Here is a 19,538-nt window from a genome sequence, read left to right on the forward strand (position 1 = left end):
GTGTGTGTGTGGCCAGCTCAGTCCACCAGGGGGCGGGGGTGGCTGGCATGTGGTGCTGGGGGATTGAACCGCGGTCCCCTGATGCTTTGCCAAGCTTGTTCCAAGTAGGTGCTTTAGACCACTGAGCCATCTCTCCAGCCCCTGCATTCAGTTTTTAATAGTTTCTTACTTGTGGTACAGTAATTCTAAGTCATATAATTTATTGCAGAAAATTTGGAAAGCATGTAAAATTTAGAAAAAGCAAAGGAAAAAGGGAAATTTCATTCAAAGCACCTTCTGCTATCACTTGGACATACTTTACATTTGTCCACTTATTCTTTTTTTATGTATTTGGTACAGGGTCTACAGGGTGCATAGGGTCTCACTACAAAGATTGGACTTGTAGTGATTCTCTTGTTTTCAGCCTTCCAAGTGCTGGGATTACAGGCATGTGCCACCACGCTCAGTCTCAATTGCCATCTCAGAGCACACAGAGGGCAGGGCCAGCAAGGCAGGCTGGGGATCGAATCCCAGCCACTGCGCTTTGCCTAAGCAGGCACTTTAGTCTGCTGAGCTATCTGGCCAGCCCTGTCTACTTGTTCTTGCTTTGGTTTTTTGAAATTCTGGAAATGAAACCTAGTCTCACTTAATGTTAGGCAAGTAATTTGCTTCTGAGCTGCATTTTTATTTTATTTATTTATTTATAAATCTTATTTATTTATTTATTGGTACAGGATCTTGCTACACAGCTCCAACTCATAGTGATCCTCCTGTCTCAGCCACCCCAGTGCTGGAATTACATGTGTGTGCCACCACACCTGGTTTTGCCTGGCAGGTGGTACAAGGATCAAAGTCAGGTCCTTGTGCTTGCCAGGCAGGTGCTTAGACTGCTGCGCTATCTCCCCAGCCCCCTCAGTAGCATTGTTTTTTTAATTTTATTTTTTAAAAATGTATCAGTTATTTAATTAGGTTCGTAGTAAGAAATTTAGAACCCTAATTTATGAGGATAAATTCCATTTGTCAGAGCAAAAACGTATCACAGATAGCCCCAGAGCTGAGGAACAGCTTTGATTTTTGCTAAAATCTGTGAGTCCACCACTTTCTGATCCACCTTGCTCTGCTCTGAAATCTGGTATCTCTGTTTCTCGGTATTGAAGATCTCGCCCTCCTGCTGCCTGGGTTTCTGCAGTTTCTTCTTCTTGAAGTAAAGCATCAGTGAGGTGTTTGGGGATTTTCACTTTGCTGATGTCAATTTTTGTAGAGGTGGCAATGACAAACTTCTGGTGTGCTCTTCGTAGAGGAACACGACTAAGGCTCAGAGGCCCAAACACAAGTAGCAAACCACTGGCCAACTGCTTCAGGAAGACCACTCTCTTGCCTCTGTGACGCCCGGTGAGGATGATCAAGATGGTGCCGGGAGTGATGCTAGCTCGAAGTTTCCGCACATGCTGCCTGAAGGGTTTCTTGCCGTGGCTCAAGAACTTTCGGGGCATGTCTTCAGTAGGGTAGTATCTAGGCATTTTTCGAAGCTTAACCACCCGGCTACCTCCATTCTTGTCCCCACTGACTGGTTTTGTGATCGTAGCAAGAACTTTCTCTTTTTCTTCTCAACCTTTGATTTAGCAACTGTGTACTTTCTCTTGTACAAAGCTTTTCTGGAATCAGAACAGGATTTCCGCTACAGTATGGCTGCCCCTTCTTGGACTTTTTTGGCCTTCTTCACCTTAACATTTTTACCAGTACCACTGGCAGCAGCCTTCTGGGCTTCGGGTTTCTTCTCTTCAGTGTCTGACCTCTCAATTTTTTCACCTGCCATCTTGCAAGATGGGAAAGAGCCTCCTCAGTAGCATTTTTAAAAGTGGTATTTAAAAATGGTGTTGGTAGGGCCGAGGAGATGTCTCAGTGGAATAAGCGCTTCCCTGGCAAGTGCAAGGGCCTGAGTTCAATCCCCAGTTCCAAAAAAAAAAAAAAAAAAAAAAAAAAAAAAAAAAAAATGTTGGGGCACATTTGTAATCTCAACACTTGGGAGACTGAGAAAAGAAGATTGCCATGAGTTTGAGGCCAGCCCAGTATACTTAGTGAGCCCTGCCTCCAAAAAAAAAAAAAAAAAAAAAAAAGCCAAATTCATACTGTTATCTGTTGGTGTGTGTGTGTGTGTGTGTGTGTGTGTGTGTGTGTATTTAACATTCTATTATAGTATTTACTAAGTTAAAATCCTTTAGTGAGGGCTGGGGAGATAGCTTGGCGATCTAACCACCTGCCTGGCAAGCTCAAAGTCCTGAGCTTGATCCCTGGTACTGCATGCTGTGCTGGCCCCAGAACCCTGGGCACACCGTGCCAACCCTGGAACCAGGTATGGAGATGCACACGTGTAATCCCAGCACTGGGAAGGCTGAGACAGGAGGATGACTACATAGTGAGACCCTGTCTCAACCACAACAAAAATTGAAAAAAACTTCTAAAATCCTTTTGTGAGCGTAATTTTAACAACTGCCGAAACTATATTGTATGGATGTAGTATACTATAATTCTTTTACTAAATTAAAAAACAATTTTTATGCAGCAATATTTACTCTATTGATGTATAATTATACAAATGTCCTCAAATGCATAGTTGGAATCATCTCTACCACAACAAGATACAACTCCTCAGCACTTTCTGCATGCCCTTCGGGATGTCCTTCACCCCAGCCATGGCAACCGCTGATCTGCTCGTAATCCCAGTAGCTTCACGTCTTCTAGAACAAACTACAACTAGAATCATACAGTATGCAGACTTTTGGATCTGCTTCATTTACTTAGGGTAATGTGTGTGGGATTCACTTATGCGGTTGTATCAGTAGGCCATTCCCTTTATTGTGAAGTTGTAGCCTTTTATATGGAGGTGTAATTTATCTATTCACCAAGTAGGTTGCTTCCAAGTTTTGGTAAATATGAATGATGTTGCTGTAAATATTTGTGTATAGATTTTTGTATAAATGTAAGTTTTGTTCCTAAGAATCAGATTGTAGTTGGACAACATGGGAGGCATGTGGCTGACTTTAGAAGGATTTTTTTTTTTTTTTTTTTTTTTTTTTTGTGGAACCAGGGATTGAACTCAGACCCTTGCACTTGCCTGGGAAGCTCTTGTTCTATTGAGACATCTCCCCAGCCCCTAAATATATTTTTTACAGTAGCTATGGCATTTTGCATTTCTACCAGTATTTCCATTTGCTTCTGTCTTTGCCAGCACTTAAGACTCTCATTTTTGAAAGTTAACAAGTGTGGAGTAGTCTTTTGTTGTGGTTTTAATTTGCATTTTCCTTAGTTAATTCCAACTAATGCATTATCTTGAGCATTACTTTATGTCTTTTGTTTATTTGTTGGTACCAGGAATCAAACTTAGGACCTTGCACTTGCCAGTCAGGCACTGTGCCACCGAGCTATATCCCTTTCCCTATTTCATGTCTTTATTTGCCAGTCATGTATCTCCTTGGTCATACATTTAAATCTTTTACCTGTTTCTTTTTTCTTTCTTTTATTTTTTTTTTGTTTTGGTAGTGCTAGGGATTGAACTCAGGAACTTGTGCTTGCAAGCGCAAGGGCCTGAGTTCAATCCCCGGTTCTGCAAAAAAAAACAAAAACAAAAGCAAAATTCATTTGTACGAGGTCCTTGAGGGATAAATTCTTTTTGCTTTCTCTTATATAAGAATATTTCATACTTTACCTTCATTTTTAAGAACATATCCACTGACAGTAGAATTCTGGGTTGACAGCTCGACTCCATCACCACGTGCTCTTCCACAGTCTTGGTGTTATTTGGGCCTTACCTCTGAATGTGCAGCCCAGGAGGGACTGCAGGACTGCCTCATACACAAAATTAGGGGATCCCTTTCTCTTGCTTTCTCCTAAGATTCCCCTTAACTTGTGTGTGTGTGTGTGTGTGTGTGTGTGTGTGTGTGTGTTTAGTACAGGGTCTACAGGGTACAGAGTCTACAGAGTCTCACTACACAGATCAGACTCATAGTGATTCTCCTGTTTTCAGCTTCCCAAGCACTTCCCAGCTTCCTACTCTCAATTGCTGCCTCAGCGCACCCTGGGGGCGGGGCTGGCACCCTGGGGATCAAACCTGGGCTGCTGCACTCTGCCTGAGCAGGTGCTTTAGTCCACTGAGCTATTTGGCTGACCCTCTCCCCTCAACTTCTAATCCCAGGGATCCCTTTCCAGCTTCTCTGCCTGGAAAGCGGGGCTTCCTCTCAGAGTTCTGCTGCCCTTTGCTGGTATCATTGTGCGGCTACCTTCATGGTGAAAAATGAGGTGGTGGGAGGGGGAGAAAGGGAGGGAAAGAATAAGACAATCAGCAGGGGCTGAAGTATGGTTCAGTGAGTGGTACAGCCTTTGCCTGGCATGTGCAAGACCTGGGGTTTGAGCCCCAGCTGCCCCCCCCCACACACACGTAAATAAAAATAAAAACAGTCATAAGGAGTCCTCCCTCTCCCTGCTTGTGGGGCTCCAAGTCTCTGTGTAAAGTGCTTGTGTTAGAATTGCACCACCACTACCTCCACTGCCCAGCTCTACAGCTAGAGTTGCGCTGGACAGGGGTGGGGAGAAAAAAGACAATGAAACCCAGGATTGTGTGCTCTTTCATTCATCAGGCCCCTGTCTCACTCAGAGATCCCCTGCCTGTGCCTGCTGCATAGGTCAGCACTGAAGTCACCTTTAGGCCAAAGTGGGAGACAAAGAAAGAAAATCTTGGAAGCTCAGTCAATGGGGTTATTTTTTTAAAGTTTCAGGTTTGCTTTCCTCTTGTTTCAAAAGGCTATGATTTCTTGCAACTATTAAGCAGATTTGCTTCAGGTATTGCTGCTATTTGCAGAAAACACTATTCTGGTGTGTACTTTTCTTCTGTGTGTGATTTTTGTCAGGTGTAGAAGTGGGGAGCTGAGCTGGGCAAAGGCAGATGGGTAGAACTGCAGGAGAAAGAGAATATGTGGAGCGAGGATGGTGTAGGGAAGCCACCAGGCCAGGCCTGCAGAGTGATGGGTCGCATGTGCTGGGGCTTCACAGAGTGAAGAGCTGCACGGGAAAAGAAAGCTTGGACAGGGCCACAGGGAAAAGTATGACCAACGAGGCTTGGTCCCAGAGACTGTCTTAAATCAAGCTCCAAGGACAAGTGAACATTCTCAGAGATGTCTGGAGGTGATAAAAGGAGAGAGGGGAGGAAGAAGAGAGGTGAGGAAGGAGGAAGAAAGCAGAGGAACTGGGGCGCTGGCCAAGGAGCCCGAGCCTGTCCCATGGAAGCATCATGGAGAGTATGGGGTCACTGTGTTGCTGTCTTCTGCCTCTGCAGGGGGATGTGCAAGCCCTGGGAGATCCTGGCATCCTTCCCAAAAGGCTGTGAGGTCATCATGAAACATCTGCTGCAGAGACTGGCTCCGCAGCCAGCACCTCTGGACCGGGATCCCAGCCAGAGAACAGAGATCTCTCCGCTGATTGTATGGATGGGCTGGCAGAGAAGGGGGTGGAGAAGGGCAGGGTCTGGGCAGGGCATTTTCTGGCTCTGTGCCAGGCTGCTTGCTCTGGAGGCCTTCTCCTTCGGGGCACCAGTGTTATCTTGAACATTCTAATGGCAAAATCTCAGGGTGAGGTTGGAAGGGTAGTTTTTCCAGATATTGGGGGATGGGAAGAGAGGATGAATTCTACTTTTTCTGGGGTGAGTTGAGGTCAGACATGTAGCCCTCTCAAGGATGGTGAGAGGCAGAAACTACCACCGTGACTGCAGGAGTATATAACACAGCATCATTCTAGAAATAGCTTATTTTCCTGGTTCCCATGAATTTAGTTTTCCCTTGCTGTGAGCGAAGTGGTCCTTACCAGGCAAGCCTGTCGTGTGAGTGGTGGGGGGAAAGGACTTTCTGGGGACAGGGCTTTGAATGGTGGTAAAGACGATGGCAAGCATGCTGTCCTCACCTGCAGGCCACCAGAGCCATCCATGAGCTTCTGCTGGAGTGGAGTCAGCAGATGGAGGTGCAGACCTTCTTTTCCCCTCTGTTCATCGCTCTGCTCTTCCAGACCTCCTTCCTCATGGTGGAAGGGAACGCCGCAATGATCCAGGATCGGCGTCACATAACGGAGTGGGTGGACCCCGTCAGGTACTCTGCACCGCCAGTGAGCGCCAGTGAGCGCCAGTGAGCGTCAGCGGCTGTGTCCTGGGTGCCAGCACCTTGGCCCCTCTGCTCAGTCTTGGAGCCAGACTGCTGACCTCAATATCATTTTCATGACCTCTTGAGGAGCATTTAGTATGTCACTCATGCATCATTTCAAGAAGTTTTGGGGCTGGGGAGTGGCTCAGTAGAATAAGAACTTCCCCGGCAAACGCAGGGTCCTCAGTTCAATCCCCGGTATTGCAAAAAAAAAGTTTTCCTGGATTTTTAAAGAAAGTCTCTTTCTTTAATACTGGCTTCCTAGGCTGATGCAGATTCTGAACCTAAGTGAAATTAAAGCAAGACATCCAGGTTTGCAGACATGAGTTGTTGCATTCCCTACCCCTCTGCAGGTTTCCAGGGTCACATTAGAAACACTACATTCATGTTGGTCTTGGATGTCTCATTTGTCCACTGTTACACTGGGTCTGTAAGGGCTGTCTCGCCACCAGCAGGTCACAGTTCACTGGGAGGTTGGGACTCTGGTGGGTGACTGATGAGAGGGAGAAGCAGTGTGGGAGTGCCTTCTCACCCACCTCCTGCTGCTTCCCCAGTTCCACTGTGGAGGCCCTGAAGACCCTGATGCACAGATCTGGGTACGGGAACTTTGAGTCTGAAATTGAGAAGGTTGGGGGCTGGGAACTGCTCGTCAATCCTGAAAGACACTATGATGGAGTCGCTCTGCTGGCCAGGTGAGCTGCACCTGGATCCCTGACTGGGGCCCCCCAATGCTCTTGGTCCTCTTCTATGGCCTAGGCTTATCCTGAGGCTGGGTTCTCATCTGCAGGTCCCTGGTCACAAAGAACTGCTGGCACAACCGGCCCATCTTCGGCCTCCTCATGAAGATGCTTCAGGACCCCAGCTGTGCCAACCACTTCACAGCCTTGGTGTTCCTGGCAGAGGTGACTGGGGAAGAGGGCAGGGGAGGATGGTCCCCGGGGAAAGTAGCCACATCCAGTGGACTCCCTTAACTAATGGCTACCAGGGAGAGGAGGAACCTGGTTACTGCCACTGCCTCACAGGAAGGCTGGAGGACATGGATAATATTTTGTTAGGGTTCCTTGAGCCATAGGCTTTGATCCCTCATGGAATCTCACGGTTATTCTAGCCCTGTCCTGATGGACCAACCCAGCTTTGTCCTTCACCCACCCTTGATCAGCCCTTGTAAATTAACCTTGGCTCAGTGCCCAACCAAAATGGACTCAGTGTAATTTAACCACCTGGCAGAAATGATTCAGGCATCTTTGCAGAAAACTTGGAAAGTATGTAAAAATTATAAAATCACTAGTTACCACAGTTCCTAGAACCTACATAGAGGGGTGTGTATCTGTGTGCACACAATAGTTGAGAGATTCCCTACCAGTGTTCTAGATAAGGAGGCTTGTTTTCAATCTTCCTCCTGAGTCAATGCATAGTCTTTGTTAACATAAATTTTAGTAGGGATAGGATATTTCTTCACAAAGTTGTTCAATAATTAATTGGACATTCTATTTCCAATTTTACACTATCATTAATAACACTGTCTGCATACTGGGATCTCTGGGAGACTTAGAAAGAACAACAAATAAATAACACGAATGCCTGGGGCCCAATTCAGTCTTGGGAGTTGCGTGGAGTTAGGGAACAGCATTTTTTTTTTTTTTTTTTTTTTTTTGGTGGAACTGGGGATTGAACTCAGGCCCTTGCGCTTGCCAGGGAAGTGCTTATTCCACGGAGCCATCTCCCCAGCCCTGGGAACAGCATTTTTAATGGTTCTCCTCAGGACTCTAATGTGCAAGCAGGACCAGTGGTCCTGAAATCAGGGCACAGCATTGCCCAGGTAGCTCAGCATCCCCAGGGCCGTGAAATGACAGTGACAGTGATCTTGTAATATTTTGTTTTGTTCTCCTCCCTTTAACAAAGTCCTGTTCTTGGAGATTGTCTTTGACTTCTCTTTTTCTTTTTCAACAAGTCAGTGAATCCAACCAATGCTCACCTTGCAGCAATCCTCAGAACCATCCCTTCTCCTTCCCCACTGCTCTGGCCCCATTATCTGCACCTGGGTCAAGTTCAGAATAACAAACTGAGCAAGGCCACGGCACACGCCTATCATGCCAGCTCCTGGGGGCTAAGGAAAACTTGCAGAATGAGCAAATGACTTCCGGCACAATATGATGTGAATTTACCCTTCAACTGAACTTTGATTTTTCTACCAATTGCCCCAAAGCCTCCAGAACACTCCTTTACTAGCCAGTGGGAACCTAGGTTCAAAGTCACCACTCTTTCTTTGCCCATCTTTTTTGGTCTCCTTTTGCCAGCTGCTCCAGTGCCCGGATGTGGCTGCCATAGTGGATGACTTCGTCACCCACATTCTGGCCAACTGGTTCAACTGTGCTGAACCAGCCACAGTTAAGCTTCTGCTGCAGATGACAGAGGTCTTCACAAAGCACAAGAACCTGGTATGATGTGGCAGGGGCCAAGGGCATGCTCTCAGATGTTGTCACTTGGGAAAGGCACAGGTGGACCTAGAGATCTGATGTGTCCGGTTATAGACATTCTTGGAATCAGAGTGCAAATCCTCATGAGGACAGTCCCTCAAGGACAAGGCCAGGGCTTGTGCCATTCATGTTTTATCATTCCTAGGAAGAGCCCTCCAAGGAAGCTGTGCCATTGGTCACTTCATAGATGAGACTCAGCCAATCCTGGGACCCCAGACATATCTGAGTCTCTCAAAGATTGGTACCATCATCAGAGATGGGAAAGGCAGTGGAGGGAACTCACAAAGTAGTAGAAAGAGGGGCCTCCTCCATCTTATTCTCTTTTCCCATGGGGGGCAGAAGTTACCTTCCCAAATGTCCTCCAGGGCAGCTCAGTCCGACAGCCATCCATCAGCTGGGCCAGTCCCAGTTCCAGGGTGGGAAGTGGTGGAGCCCAGTGGATCTCATGTGCAGGGAGCTGAACCAAAAGCGAGTCATTTCCCAGATTTCCCCGACTGACCCTGAAGTTTTGTGTGGCTCTTGTTCCGCAGGAGAAGCGACTGCACATCCTGCAGCCCCACGTGCTGAACTGCTGCTACTCCTCAGACAGTGACATTGTGCTGGAGACTTTCCTGGTGCTGAAGCACCTCCTGGAAGAGCTCACCTGGCAGAACTCCTCCTCCTTCCTTATTCAGCTCACCTTCAAGCTGGAGCCGTTCTTTGAGGAGGTATAGCCCCATGGGGTACTTTTTGCCTCTAGATGTATGTGAAGTGAGGGAGACAGGCAGTGTTTTCTGAGAAGGCCCTCTGGTTGACCAGGATGCAATGGGGTGGGGGGCTGATTGCTTCTGTCTTCTCATCTTACAATAGAATGGGATCAGATGGGCTGCCTGGGAGTCCTGCTGAGGAATAGAGCAGATTTATGAAGAAGGGTGGGAACACAGGCATGAACATGCAGTTGGTAGAGGTGGAGCTCAGGTGACCCTGTGACAGAGGCAGGTACAGAGGCAGAGATATCTCCCCCCCCCCCAGGAATCCGAGCACCTGCGCTTGCTGGCCTTCCAGATCTACAGCCAACTCTTGGCCAGGGTCAAGAGGAAGGTGCTTGTCTTCCCCTTAAGGCACCAGATCCTCAACCTGATAGTCTTCCTGGTGTTGCACCTGCAGGATGTGAATTTTGGTGTGACTCAGGTAAGAGGCCCAGCCAGGGGCCTGGCACTCAGCTGAGTTCTAATGCTGAGCATGGTCAGCTTGTGGGCAGGGCTCAGGCAGACTTGGTAGGCTCTGATCCTAACACGAGAGCTTCCGTGAGAAGCCAGAGCTTCCCAGACGCCATACTATTGCCTCCTCAATATTCAGCACCATCCAGCAGGCCACAGTTTCAGTAGGTGTGGCAAGTGTAGACACCCTGAGAAGGACAATCCCTGGGACCATTCTTGGCACCTGCTCAGATGCTTTCTGCTCCTGCCTTGCCCCTGGGTAGAGACAGGCTCCCTGGCTGGAGGCAGTGTGCTGGGCAGAGCAGAGAGCCTGGGATGGGGATGGCTGGCTCTGGGCACCAGAGTCCAAAAATGAAGCTGGCAACTGGGGAACTTGAAACCAGCTGAGTCCATTGGCAACAGAACGTTTTGCTTGCAGAGTGGCTCTTTGGCCTTTTCTGAGGCCTGTTGGCACACCTACTTCAAAGAAAAATTATCCTGTGGGGGTAGGGGGCTCCCCCAGGTCTTCTTCACGGTAATGTTTCTGAGCAAGCCCACCTAGGGCCAGAACAGTTACTGACTTTGGGGAAATCTGTTTTCAAAGAGACAAATTTGAGTGACAGTGGGGAAGCTGTGGGGCTGGTAGGAAAGTTGCATAGTTCTGGGTCTCAGAATCTGGTAAAGCCTCTTTTGTGGATTAAAGGGTTTGCCAGTGGATTTGATAGCCCTACCTTCCATCTAACCCCGATCCCTGGTCTTTCACTGAGTTTCCATTCCACCAAGGCCAAAGGGCTGCCATTCGGTTTCCCTCTTGGTGAGCTCCCTTTCTCTCCAGCTCTGCCGGCTCACACTGTACAACACAGCTGTCCTGTTGCGCTGGTCGAAGCTCCAAGAAGTCTTCACCAAGGGAGATGTATTTACCATCATGGGGGCCTTGGTAAGTCGGCAACTGCCTATGCTAGGGAGGTCCTTTTGCAGATGTGAGTTTGTACCAGTGGCAAGGGTTCAACAATGAGCAACTACTCCCTGGGTACCTGCTTTGTGCTGCGCACCAAGATTGTGGTTCTTGTCCTATAGTTTTCCATCTACATTGTGCGGTGAGGCACACAACCTAATAATTTCACAATACTTTGGTAAGGGCTGAGAGAACTGCACTTTCTTGTGCAAAGGAGGGGCACCCAGTCTAGTCCTGGAAGAAATGTCATCTTCAGGAGGAGCATGGAAGACAGGCAGAGAGAGGGATCACGTGTGCAGGCCGAGGCGGCACTGTGCACAGGCATGGGGTCAGCACTTACTCTGCCAATGGCTTTCCACACCTTTGCCTATAGAATTTAACATTTTAACTACCCTGAGAAATAAGGGCAAAACGCCTGCTATTGCATGTGGGGAACCCTAAGTTTTTGAAGGGTTATGCAGGAGACACTAATCAGAGAAGCTGCTCAGGGGGCCTAGCAGAGGTGGAAGACCCCATCCCCAGGCCACCTTCTCAGCATGGCCTGACACAGCACACCCTTGATCCAAAACACATTTGGTAACACCCTCTCTACTACCTAAAGTGAAATTTATAGACAAAATATTATCTACCTATGCTTATTTCCAAACTAAAATAAACATAATGCCTTAACTCCAAAAGACTAGGAAAAATAACTTAAAACGAAGTATGCTGCATAGGTACACATAGTACGATGTATCACAACATAATATCCATTGCATATGTGGGTGCCTGGGCTCAGCTGCAGTAGAAGGCATAGAACAGAAGCTGGCTTCCTACTCCTTACTCAGAATCACAGGGGCAGATGCAGAGTGACACTAGAAAGGGGGGAGCACCACAGGAAACGCTGCCACTGATGGTGCAGCTTCCAATGTAATCAATGCTTTCTGGTAGCATACTGAGCAGAAGGAAGTATTCTTCTGGGGTTGTACTGTAGATGTATTCCTAGAAACCCAGCATGTATTTGAACTGTGAAAAAGAAGTCTGTATAATGTAGAAGATGGAGTCAAGGTCTAGGCAGTTTTGAAACAGGTTTTTCTTTTTTTTTTGCCATAATTTTATTGATAAACAAATATCAATGAGATAGTTTCAAATAAAATTGGTAGGACTGTTTCAATAATTAACACACTACAGGGCTGGAGAGATGGCTCAGTGGTCTAAAGCACCTACTTGAATCAAGCTTGGTGAAGCACAGGGACCACGGTTCGATCCCCAGCACCACATGCCAGCCAGACCCGCCCCCTGGTGGGCTGAGCTGGCCACACACACACACAATAAATAAATGTAATAAATAAAAAATAAATAAATATTTAAAAAAAAATTAACACACTACATACATTCTTCTTAGTGGTTAATTGCTGTACAAGATGCGGACTTGATATTTTATTTACAAACACCATTAGCACAAATCATTCTATTCATTAACAGAATGTAACTGTATATCTATCCCAACCACTTTGAATACACAGATACAAAATGGACATTCATCTGTATCCTTTTTTTTTTGTTAAGTTCTGTTATTTGAATATTATAGATATGTAAACTCAGCAAAATATTCTAAAAGAGTCCAGTATCCTATAATAGTATTGGGTCTTCCGCTTAATTGGCAATGTTAGAAATTGTTGACCTGAGTCCCCCACAGCTCAACATAACAGCATGGCTTTATTTCTTTTAATTTTATTTATTTATTTGTGTGTGTGTGTGTGTGTGTGTGTGTGTGTGTGTGGCCAGCTCAGCCCACCAGGGGGCGGGGCTGCCTGGCATGTGGTGCTGGGGGATTGAACCGCGGTCCCTGTGCTTTGCTAAGCTTGTTCTAAGTAGGTGCTTTAGACCACTGAGCCATCTCACCAGCCCTATTTCTTTTTATTTATTTTTTTTCATAATTTTACTGATAAACAGATAGCAGTGAGACAGTTTCAAATCAAATCAGTAGGACAGTTTCAATAACTAACACACTGCATATATTCTTCTTAGTGGTTAATTGCTGTACAAGATGCGAACTTGAGATCCTATTTACAAACACCATTAGAACAAATCATTCTATTCATTAAGAGAATGAAACAGGTTTTTCAGTGACACAACTATGCAAGGAGATCACAGATTAGTGTGGCCTCCATCATCCTGACAATCAAAGGCAGCCTCCTACCATTCCTAGTTGAAAAGTGATCAGCTGTTTCTGTGGAATTAAGGGAGCTTGGGGTTGCTAGTTACTCCAGATTGCTGGAAAGCAGAAAATCTCAATTTTAGGTGAATTTTCCCATGTTTCATGTTGATGAGCAATTTATAATGGAAACTCTTGTGTGGACCAAACAAGATCTGCAGGCTGCTTTTGACTGATGGACAGGCAGGCTGCGGACAGGGCAGGGGAGCCCAGAGCGGGAAGCTGGAGGCTGGGCCAGGCTGGCATCAGAGGCTCACGTGTCTGAGGAGCGGGGCTTGGAGCTGTAGATGCTGGAAGCCACTGAACTTCTCAAGCAAGGGGTTGCAGGGTTGGGTAGCTGTGCACTTTAGATAAGTCAGCAGGCTACAAATCAGAAAAAAGTTCACAAGAAGAAGATCTGGGGCCCCTGGAGAGAGATGACAAAAAGTGGGGAAGACAAAGCCATGGAGGGATGAGCTGGGCTGCAGAGACTGACAATGTGATGCATGGGGGCAGAGGTCGGTGCTTGGTTTTCTGACGTGGTTTCCTGGGCAGAGGTCAGGAATATTGAGGGAAGGGCAGGTATGAGGGGAGCTGGTGGACTGAATTGGACACATGGGGTTTGTAAAGTCTACGGCCACTCCAGGGGTCTGTCCCACTGGAAGTCAGGTATCTGCCACTGAAGCTTAGAGCACGAGGCTGGGATAAAGACATGGATTCAGGAGCATTGAGTGTATGCCTAAATGTTGGTGGAAGAAGCGGCCATGAGCCTGCTATGCTCCACACTGCATTGGGAGAAGGACAGTATTCAGGATTCAACACTGGGACACCAGGAAACAACAGTTCTGTAGCTCCCACTAAGGAGACTAGGAAAGAAAATCAAGTGCAGAGTGAAAGGTGAATAAAGGGGTCGTGACCAGCAGGGTGTTTCCAGGGTAGCAGGTGGCCTGGGCCCAGCCCCTACTACTTCAACCCAGAGAAACCCAGTTTTGATACTTAGGGATGTTAGTTTTCCAGTTAGGAATTTTTTTTTTTTTTTTTTTGTGGGGGAGAACCAAAACCATGAGCTTAGCCTCCTTTGAAAAATCTTCAACTGCAGAGTGCAAAACAAGGGTTAGTTCACAGCAGGAAGGGCATGCAAGGGGTCAGCTTAAAGCTGCAGCTACTACAAGGGGAGAACCTTTGAGGGAGAACATCAGGGTGGACACAGAGAGGATATGATCTAGGTAAGGGCAAAAGGTAGGAAATAGCCTGATTACATGCAGCACTCAGTCTAAACCGAATGTTGTAAGCATGACTGGGTCTTTTGCGGCCTGAAGCATATGTCCATGAGATTGAACATTTTAAGGCAATAAATACACAATATTAAACAATGAGTTTCACTCTTATACTATCAGGAATAGGAAAAAAAATATGTGTAAGCCAGACTAGGGCAAACCTATGCTCATTTCAAGTTCCTGCTGGGTCAAGACCAGGAAAGCAATCCCTGTGGGTTGGTAAATCCAGAAAGATGTCATGGAGGAAATATAATTTCAGGAGCTGGGGTAGAAGAGTTAGAGATTTGAAATGTTTTAGAAGACTAAAACATATGCCGTGGATAACCCTAGTTTAGTCCCAAGACACTAGAAGTCAGAAGAAGTGGCAACAGGTCTTTCAATTTGATTAAATACTTCTTACAGCTGCAGCAAGAGACAAACAAAGCCCTCTGGTTTCTGAAGCAGTGTGTGGCTTTGTTCAAGAGCACACAGGTCCCCATTCGCCAGGCAGCTGTGTGGTTTGCAGGTATGGCACTCCCTTTCTTGGAGCCACTGTGTCCTTGATGTAGGGACCTTTGCTGTGAGTACTGGGACCTGCAGGCATAATGCTAGGCCCCCAGAAATGATGTAGCCCCTGGTAGTCACACAAGGTTCCAGGCAGCCAAGAGCAGCTCAGCGCCCTAAAGGATAAGGGATCAGCATCTGGGTGCTGTCCTGTACAGGAAGTCAGGCTCAGGGTGCTGCTCATCACCCCAGGGTCAAGCGTCTTGGAAGCAGAGGGACATCCATCCCTCCACCTGCCCAGTGCGCTTAGAGCCCTCAGGGAATCGGGAACGATCTCCAACTTTATGTGCAAAGTCCTCTGGTGGAGACCAAGGGAGGGAACGGTGACTGTTGGAGAAGGGTTCATGGGTGCCACTGAGGTGGCTCTGTGTGCCACCCACAGGCCAGATCCTCCAAATCCTGGACTTGGAAGAGATGAAAGAAGTCGAGGAGGCCTATGTAGGTGAGTGGCCTGCGGCTGGTGGCTTTAAGAGGTCCCGCTGTCAGGGGGAAGGGCTCAGAAATGAGGGAAAGTGGGAAGGGGTACTTGCAAAATGGGCATCGAGCAGGAGAGCAAATGAGGCCTCTCTCCAAGGCAGGTTCTGGGTATTGGGCAGAGCCCTGCTGCCCCCACATCCACTCACTCTAACCACTATGGAGCTTGAGCTCGCTTGTCAGCCAGGATGAGTCCTTGAGCTTTTCCAAAGAGATATAGCTGACTTCTTCCCTGGGGGACACAGGGGTTCCCAGCCCCTTCCCTCAGGAACCTCCAGAACTTCTGGTGTAGTAGCCCACACGTTCTCCACCATAGCTCTAGGAGGCATCCTCTGTGTGTCTTTCTCCTCTCTCTTGCCTCTGGTTCTGGGGCTCGGAGCTTAGAGCTTAGCCCTGCCTGCCACTCTCTTGGGGGTCGGAGGACTTTGCTAGGGCTATTCTGTGGAGGAGGAAGAGGAGGAGGAGAAGGAGGAGCAGGAGGAGGAGGAAGAAGAGGAGAAGGAGGAGGAGGAGGAGGAAGGGGAGGACAGAAACCACAGAAAGGAAAGCAGGGAGACCAATGGGGTGGGGATGGATACAGGGTGCAAGCAGGTGGCCTGAACTAGGGCAGACTTGTAACCAAGCAGAGGACACCTAGAGCTCGTTCCTCTCTTAGAAGCTCCCAGCCCCTTCCCATTTCCCCTTTTCTCCCTCAAGTGAGGCACAAACCCTCCTCCCCTCACTGCCCTGTTCTACAGCAGTGTCTATGTTACAGCCCTGAGGCACATGAAGGGAGACCCCGATCCCATGGTCAGCTGCCTTGCCACGCAGACCATCTATGTCCTGGAAGCCAACGAGAAACTGCTGCTGGCCAACATGACTTCCTGCTCCTGCAGGAGGAGGTCCCAAAGGGGCTGCTTCTGAGCCTGTGTCCTTGGGTTGAAGTCGAAGGCCTGGGCCCAGGACAGAGGGGCCCACCTCCCGAACCCTGCATAAAAAATGATGTGCCTGGAGGGACTGCTCTAATAAAAGGAGAAAACCTGTATTTCTGTCTAAGTAGGTATTGATTCATGGCTGCTTGGGGTAGAGCCCTGCATGGTGAGCCAGCTTCCTGGCAGTAAACACCTGGGTCCTAGTGGGGCTAGGACCCTGCTCTGCCCTTCTCTGTCCTTGTCCCACTCAGCTAAGTGACCTGAGGCCAGAGCAAGCAGCTTTTGAAAAAAAATTTCACTGTACTGGGGATTAAACTTAGAGCCTTTGCACTGAGCTCCATTCCAGCCTTTTTTTAGTTTTTTTTGTTTTTGTTTTTGTTTTTTTTTTGGGAGGGGAGGAAGGGTCTACAGGGTGTTCAGGGTCTCACTATTAGATCGGACTCATGGTGATCCACCTATTTACAGCCTCCCAAGAGCTGGGATTACAGGCACGTGCCACCACGCCCAGTCTCAATTGCCATCTCAGCATGCCCCAGGGATGGGGCTGGCAGGACAGGCCTGGAGATCAAACCCCCAGCCCTTGCACCTGCTTGCAGGTGCTTTAATCCACTTTTCAAAAGTTTTTTAATTTGAGATAAATGTCTTGCTAGGTTGCCCAGGCTGGCCTTGGAACTTGCGATCCTCTCTCCTCAGCTTCCCAGGATACTGGGATTATTGGCATGTACCACCACACCTGGCTCTGGGCGGAGCTCTTGATGGTGCACAACGGAGTCCGCTCTGGTTAGCTGACTCAGGAGTGGTTTAATGAACTGCTATTATCCCGCCCACAGTCTGGGGCGATGAGAGTGTTTGGATTCCACACAGCTGGGAATCAGTGGCTGTATGGAAGAGACTCAGCCCAGACAGCAGTCTGAGTGACTGCTCAGGCCTGGGCTCCAGGCTCAGTCACTGTACCTCTGAGGAGCCAGCATGCTTGGTGCCAAGGGGCCCGCTCCGCACCTGCTCTACTGCCTGTGGGAGCCAGCCTGGCCCTGGCCCATCTGACAGCAGTTCCCCTGGTGTCTCTGGATCTGCGCAGGCTTGGTAGCTGCTCCTGCAGCCACCGACTCCCCTCTCCTTCCCTGCTACTGTTATCCCTGATGCTTCCTCACTGGGCTTCTGCCCCAGGCAGAACTCAGGACATTAATTCAATGTTCCAGAAAAAGGCAGGCTCCCAAGGGCAAACACGCACTGAGCTGGGGGAGCTCTGCCCTCCACAGCACCAGCCTTGGTCACCTGTCTGAGCTCCCACCCCTCTTGCTCTCTCCCTGCCATTTGCCTTTCTCACAGCATTGTGGCCTGGGCCCAGCAACGGGAGTCCCTTGGCCGTGGTTCGAAAATGTGACACTGGCCCTTAAATGTGACACTGAAGGGCCTGCCAGTCTCAGCATTGGTCAGGAGGGTCTTATTCTCCTAGGCCTCTTCTCTGGCTCCCATGTCAGCTGCCCCCAGCTGTTACTAAGGAGCTCACCAGCTGGCCACCTTACAGATGGAGTGGAATGAGAACTCTCTCCGGGTGCGCCGCTCATGCCCCTTCCTGGGCTCCAGAAAGCAAATCTTGCTTTGCTACAATGATAGATGGAAGGTATTACTAGAAATCTATCAATGGTGCTGGGCACAGTGGTGCACGCCTGCAATCCCAGCACCTGGGAGGCTGCAGCAGGAGGATCATAGTGAGTTTAAGACCATCCTGGGGGGCCGCAGAGATGGCTCAGTAGAATAAGAGCTTCCTTGGCAAGCTCACGGGCTTGAGTTCAATCCCCGGTTCCTCCAAAAAAACAAAACAAAACAAAACAAAAAACAAAACAAAACAAAATAAAACCATCCTGGGCTACATATTGAGTTCAAGGCCAGTCTGAACTACAAAGCAAGACCCTGTCTCAAAAGGCAACACACCAAACAACAACAACTGCAACAACAGGGCAAGTGGTGTGGGATATGACCTATTTCCAAGATCGTTCTGATGATCCCAAGTACCACCTTAGTCAAAACAAAGTAGCAGATTGTGGGGTCATCTCTGTCCAGTATGACCGTGCGCAGTTTTGTCAGCCTCCCTGTCCTTCATTTGTAAATTGAGAAGCTTGGGGGAAAAGGCTCAGTCTTTAAGATGCCACCTAGCTCAGACAATGAATGGCTGTCACTGCATTCTGAGCAGTGCCATTTCCTTCCCTGGGAAAGCTGCCCCGCATTTGGATCCTAAATGGGGTTTTCCTTCATGCTCTTTTCTAAAGTAGACAGCATTCATATAGGGTGGGAGGCAGAGGCGCTACACAATACAAAAATTAAGGAGGCCCTTAGCTTTGTGTCCTCTTCCCGCAAAACTCAGGCAGACCAGAACTTTGACTGCAAGTCCTTGGGCAGAGGAGTGAGGTGGAGCCCAGGGCAGGGAGGAGCACACCTTGGAAGGCCCCTGACAAGGTCACCAGAGCCTGACCTGACTTCGCTCCCACACCCAGCCTGGCCGTAGCTGGCCGTGCCCAGTTATTATTTCTGGCAGTGCACAGGGGGCCCTGGACTGGAGGGCAGGATCCTGCAGGGAGAAAGGATGGGGCTCAGAGGGCTAGCCCCAAACAGCAATCCTTCTGAGGCCAGAGGAGGGTAGGCTCTGTGCTTGAGGGGCTGGGGGCTTAGGGAAAATGCTCCCTTTGGCTCAGGTCCTCTTTTACTTGAGGACCTGAAGGCCCTTTGGGATTCTTCCCTGGGACCTACACACACACACACACACACACACACACACACACACACACACACACGGAACTGCTGACTGGACTGCATCATAGCTGTGAATTCTCACAGCTCTCTGCCCGAGTTCCAGGGACTTCTGAGACCAATGTGGTTTTTTGTTTGGGGAACAGAACACAGTAGGAAGCCAACGGTTCATAGCATCCAGGCCTGCAGGGATGACACAGCTTCTCCCCACGCCTCATCCTGAGACCATGCAGTGATGTGTGGGCATCCAGAGGGAACACAGTTGGGGCTCAGCCATATGGCAGTCCAGGCGAGGCTCAATTCCTGGCTTCCCAAAAGAAACACAAAGGTGTGTGTGTGTGTGGGGGGGAAGAAACAGCTTTGAAAAGACTAAATGAAAATCATAACCACTACAGAGATGCTTTCTGAAAGGAGCTTCCTACATTTCTGTCTTCACTGTGTAAGCAATGAGGGAATGAAACTTGTGAATTCTGGCTCTGGGGAAGGTGCGTGCTAAATTAGTGGAAGAAAATGAGGCTGTCGTTAGGCAGGGTGTGTTCAAACCTGAGCTCTGTCCTTTCCAGCTGTGAGCCTGGACAATTAATTCACTTTTTTAAAAAAATTAATTCACTTCTATTCTGAGACAATTTCTCATCTCA

The 19,538-nt window shown here is 48.3% G+C and overlaps 1 protein-coding gene across 1 annotated transcript in view; it reads left to right on the forward strand.

Moving 5' to 3' along the window:
• LOC101560136 (maestro heat-like repeat-containing protein family member 7) overlaps positions 1 to 16,144 on the forward strand; it is a 29,734-nt gene extending 13,590 nt beyond the window's left edge. The window contains exons 12-22 of the mRNA XM_023707413.1: positions 5,309 to 5,453; positions 5,935 to 6,110; positions 6,716 to 6,853; positions 6,949 to 7,063; positions 8,459 to 8,599; positions 9,169 to 9,345; positions 9,650 to 9,808; positions 10,652 to 10,753; positions 14,627 to 14,729; positions 15,150 to 15,209; positions 15,996 to 16,144. Coding sequence (XP_023563181.1) covers positions 5,309 to 5,453; positions 5,935 to 6,110; positions 6,716 to 6,853; positions 6,949 to 7,063; positions 8,459 to 8,599; positions 9,169 to 9,345; positions 9,650 to 9,808; positions 10,652 to 10,753; positions 14,627 to 14,729; positions 15,150 to 15,209; positions 15,996 to 16,144 — 1,465 coding nt within the window. The remainder of the gene's footprint in view (positions 1 to 5,308; positions 5,454 to 5,934; positions 6,111 to 6,715; positions 6,854 to 6,948; positions 7,064 to 8,458; positions 8,600 to 9,168; positions 9,346 to 9,649; positions 9,809 to 10,651; positions 10,754 to 14,626; positions 14,730 to 15,149; positions 15,210 to 15,995) is intronic.
• Positions 16,145 to 19,538: the final 3,394 nt, after the last annotated feature.

The sequence above is a fragment of the Octodon degus genome, unplaced genomic scaffold (genome assembly GCF_000260255.1).
Source record: "Octodon degus isolate 3935 unplaced genomic scaffold, OctDeg1.0 scaffold00009, whole genome shotgun sequence".
Classification (NCBI taxonomy): Eukaryota; Metazoa; Chordata; class Mammalia; order Rodentia; family Octodontidae; genus Octodon; species Octodon degus.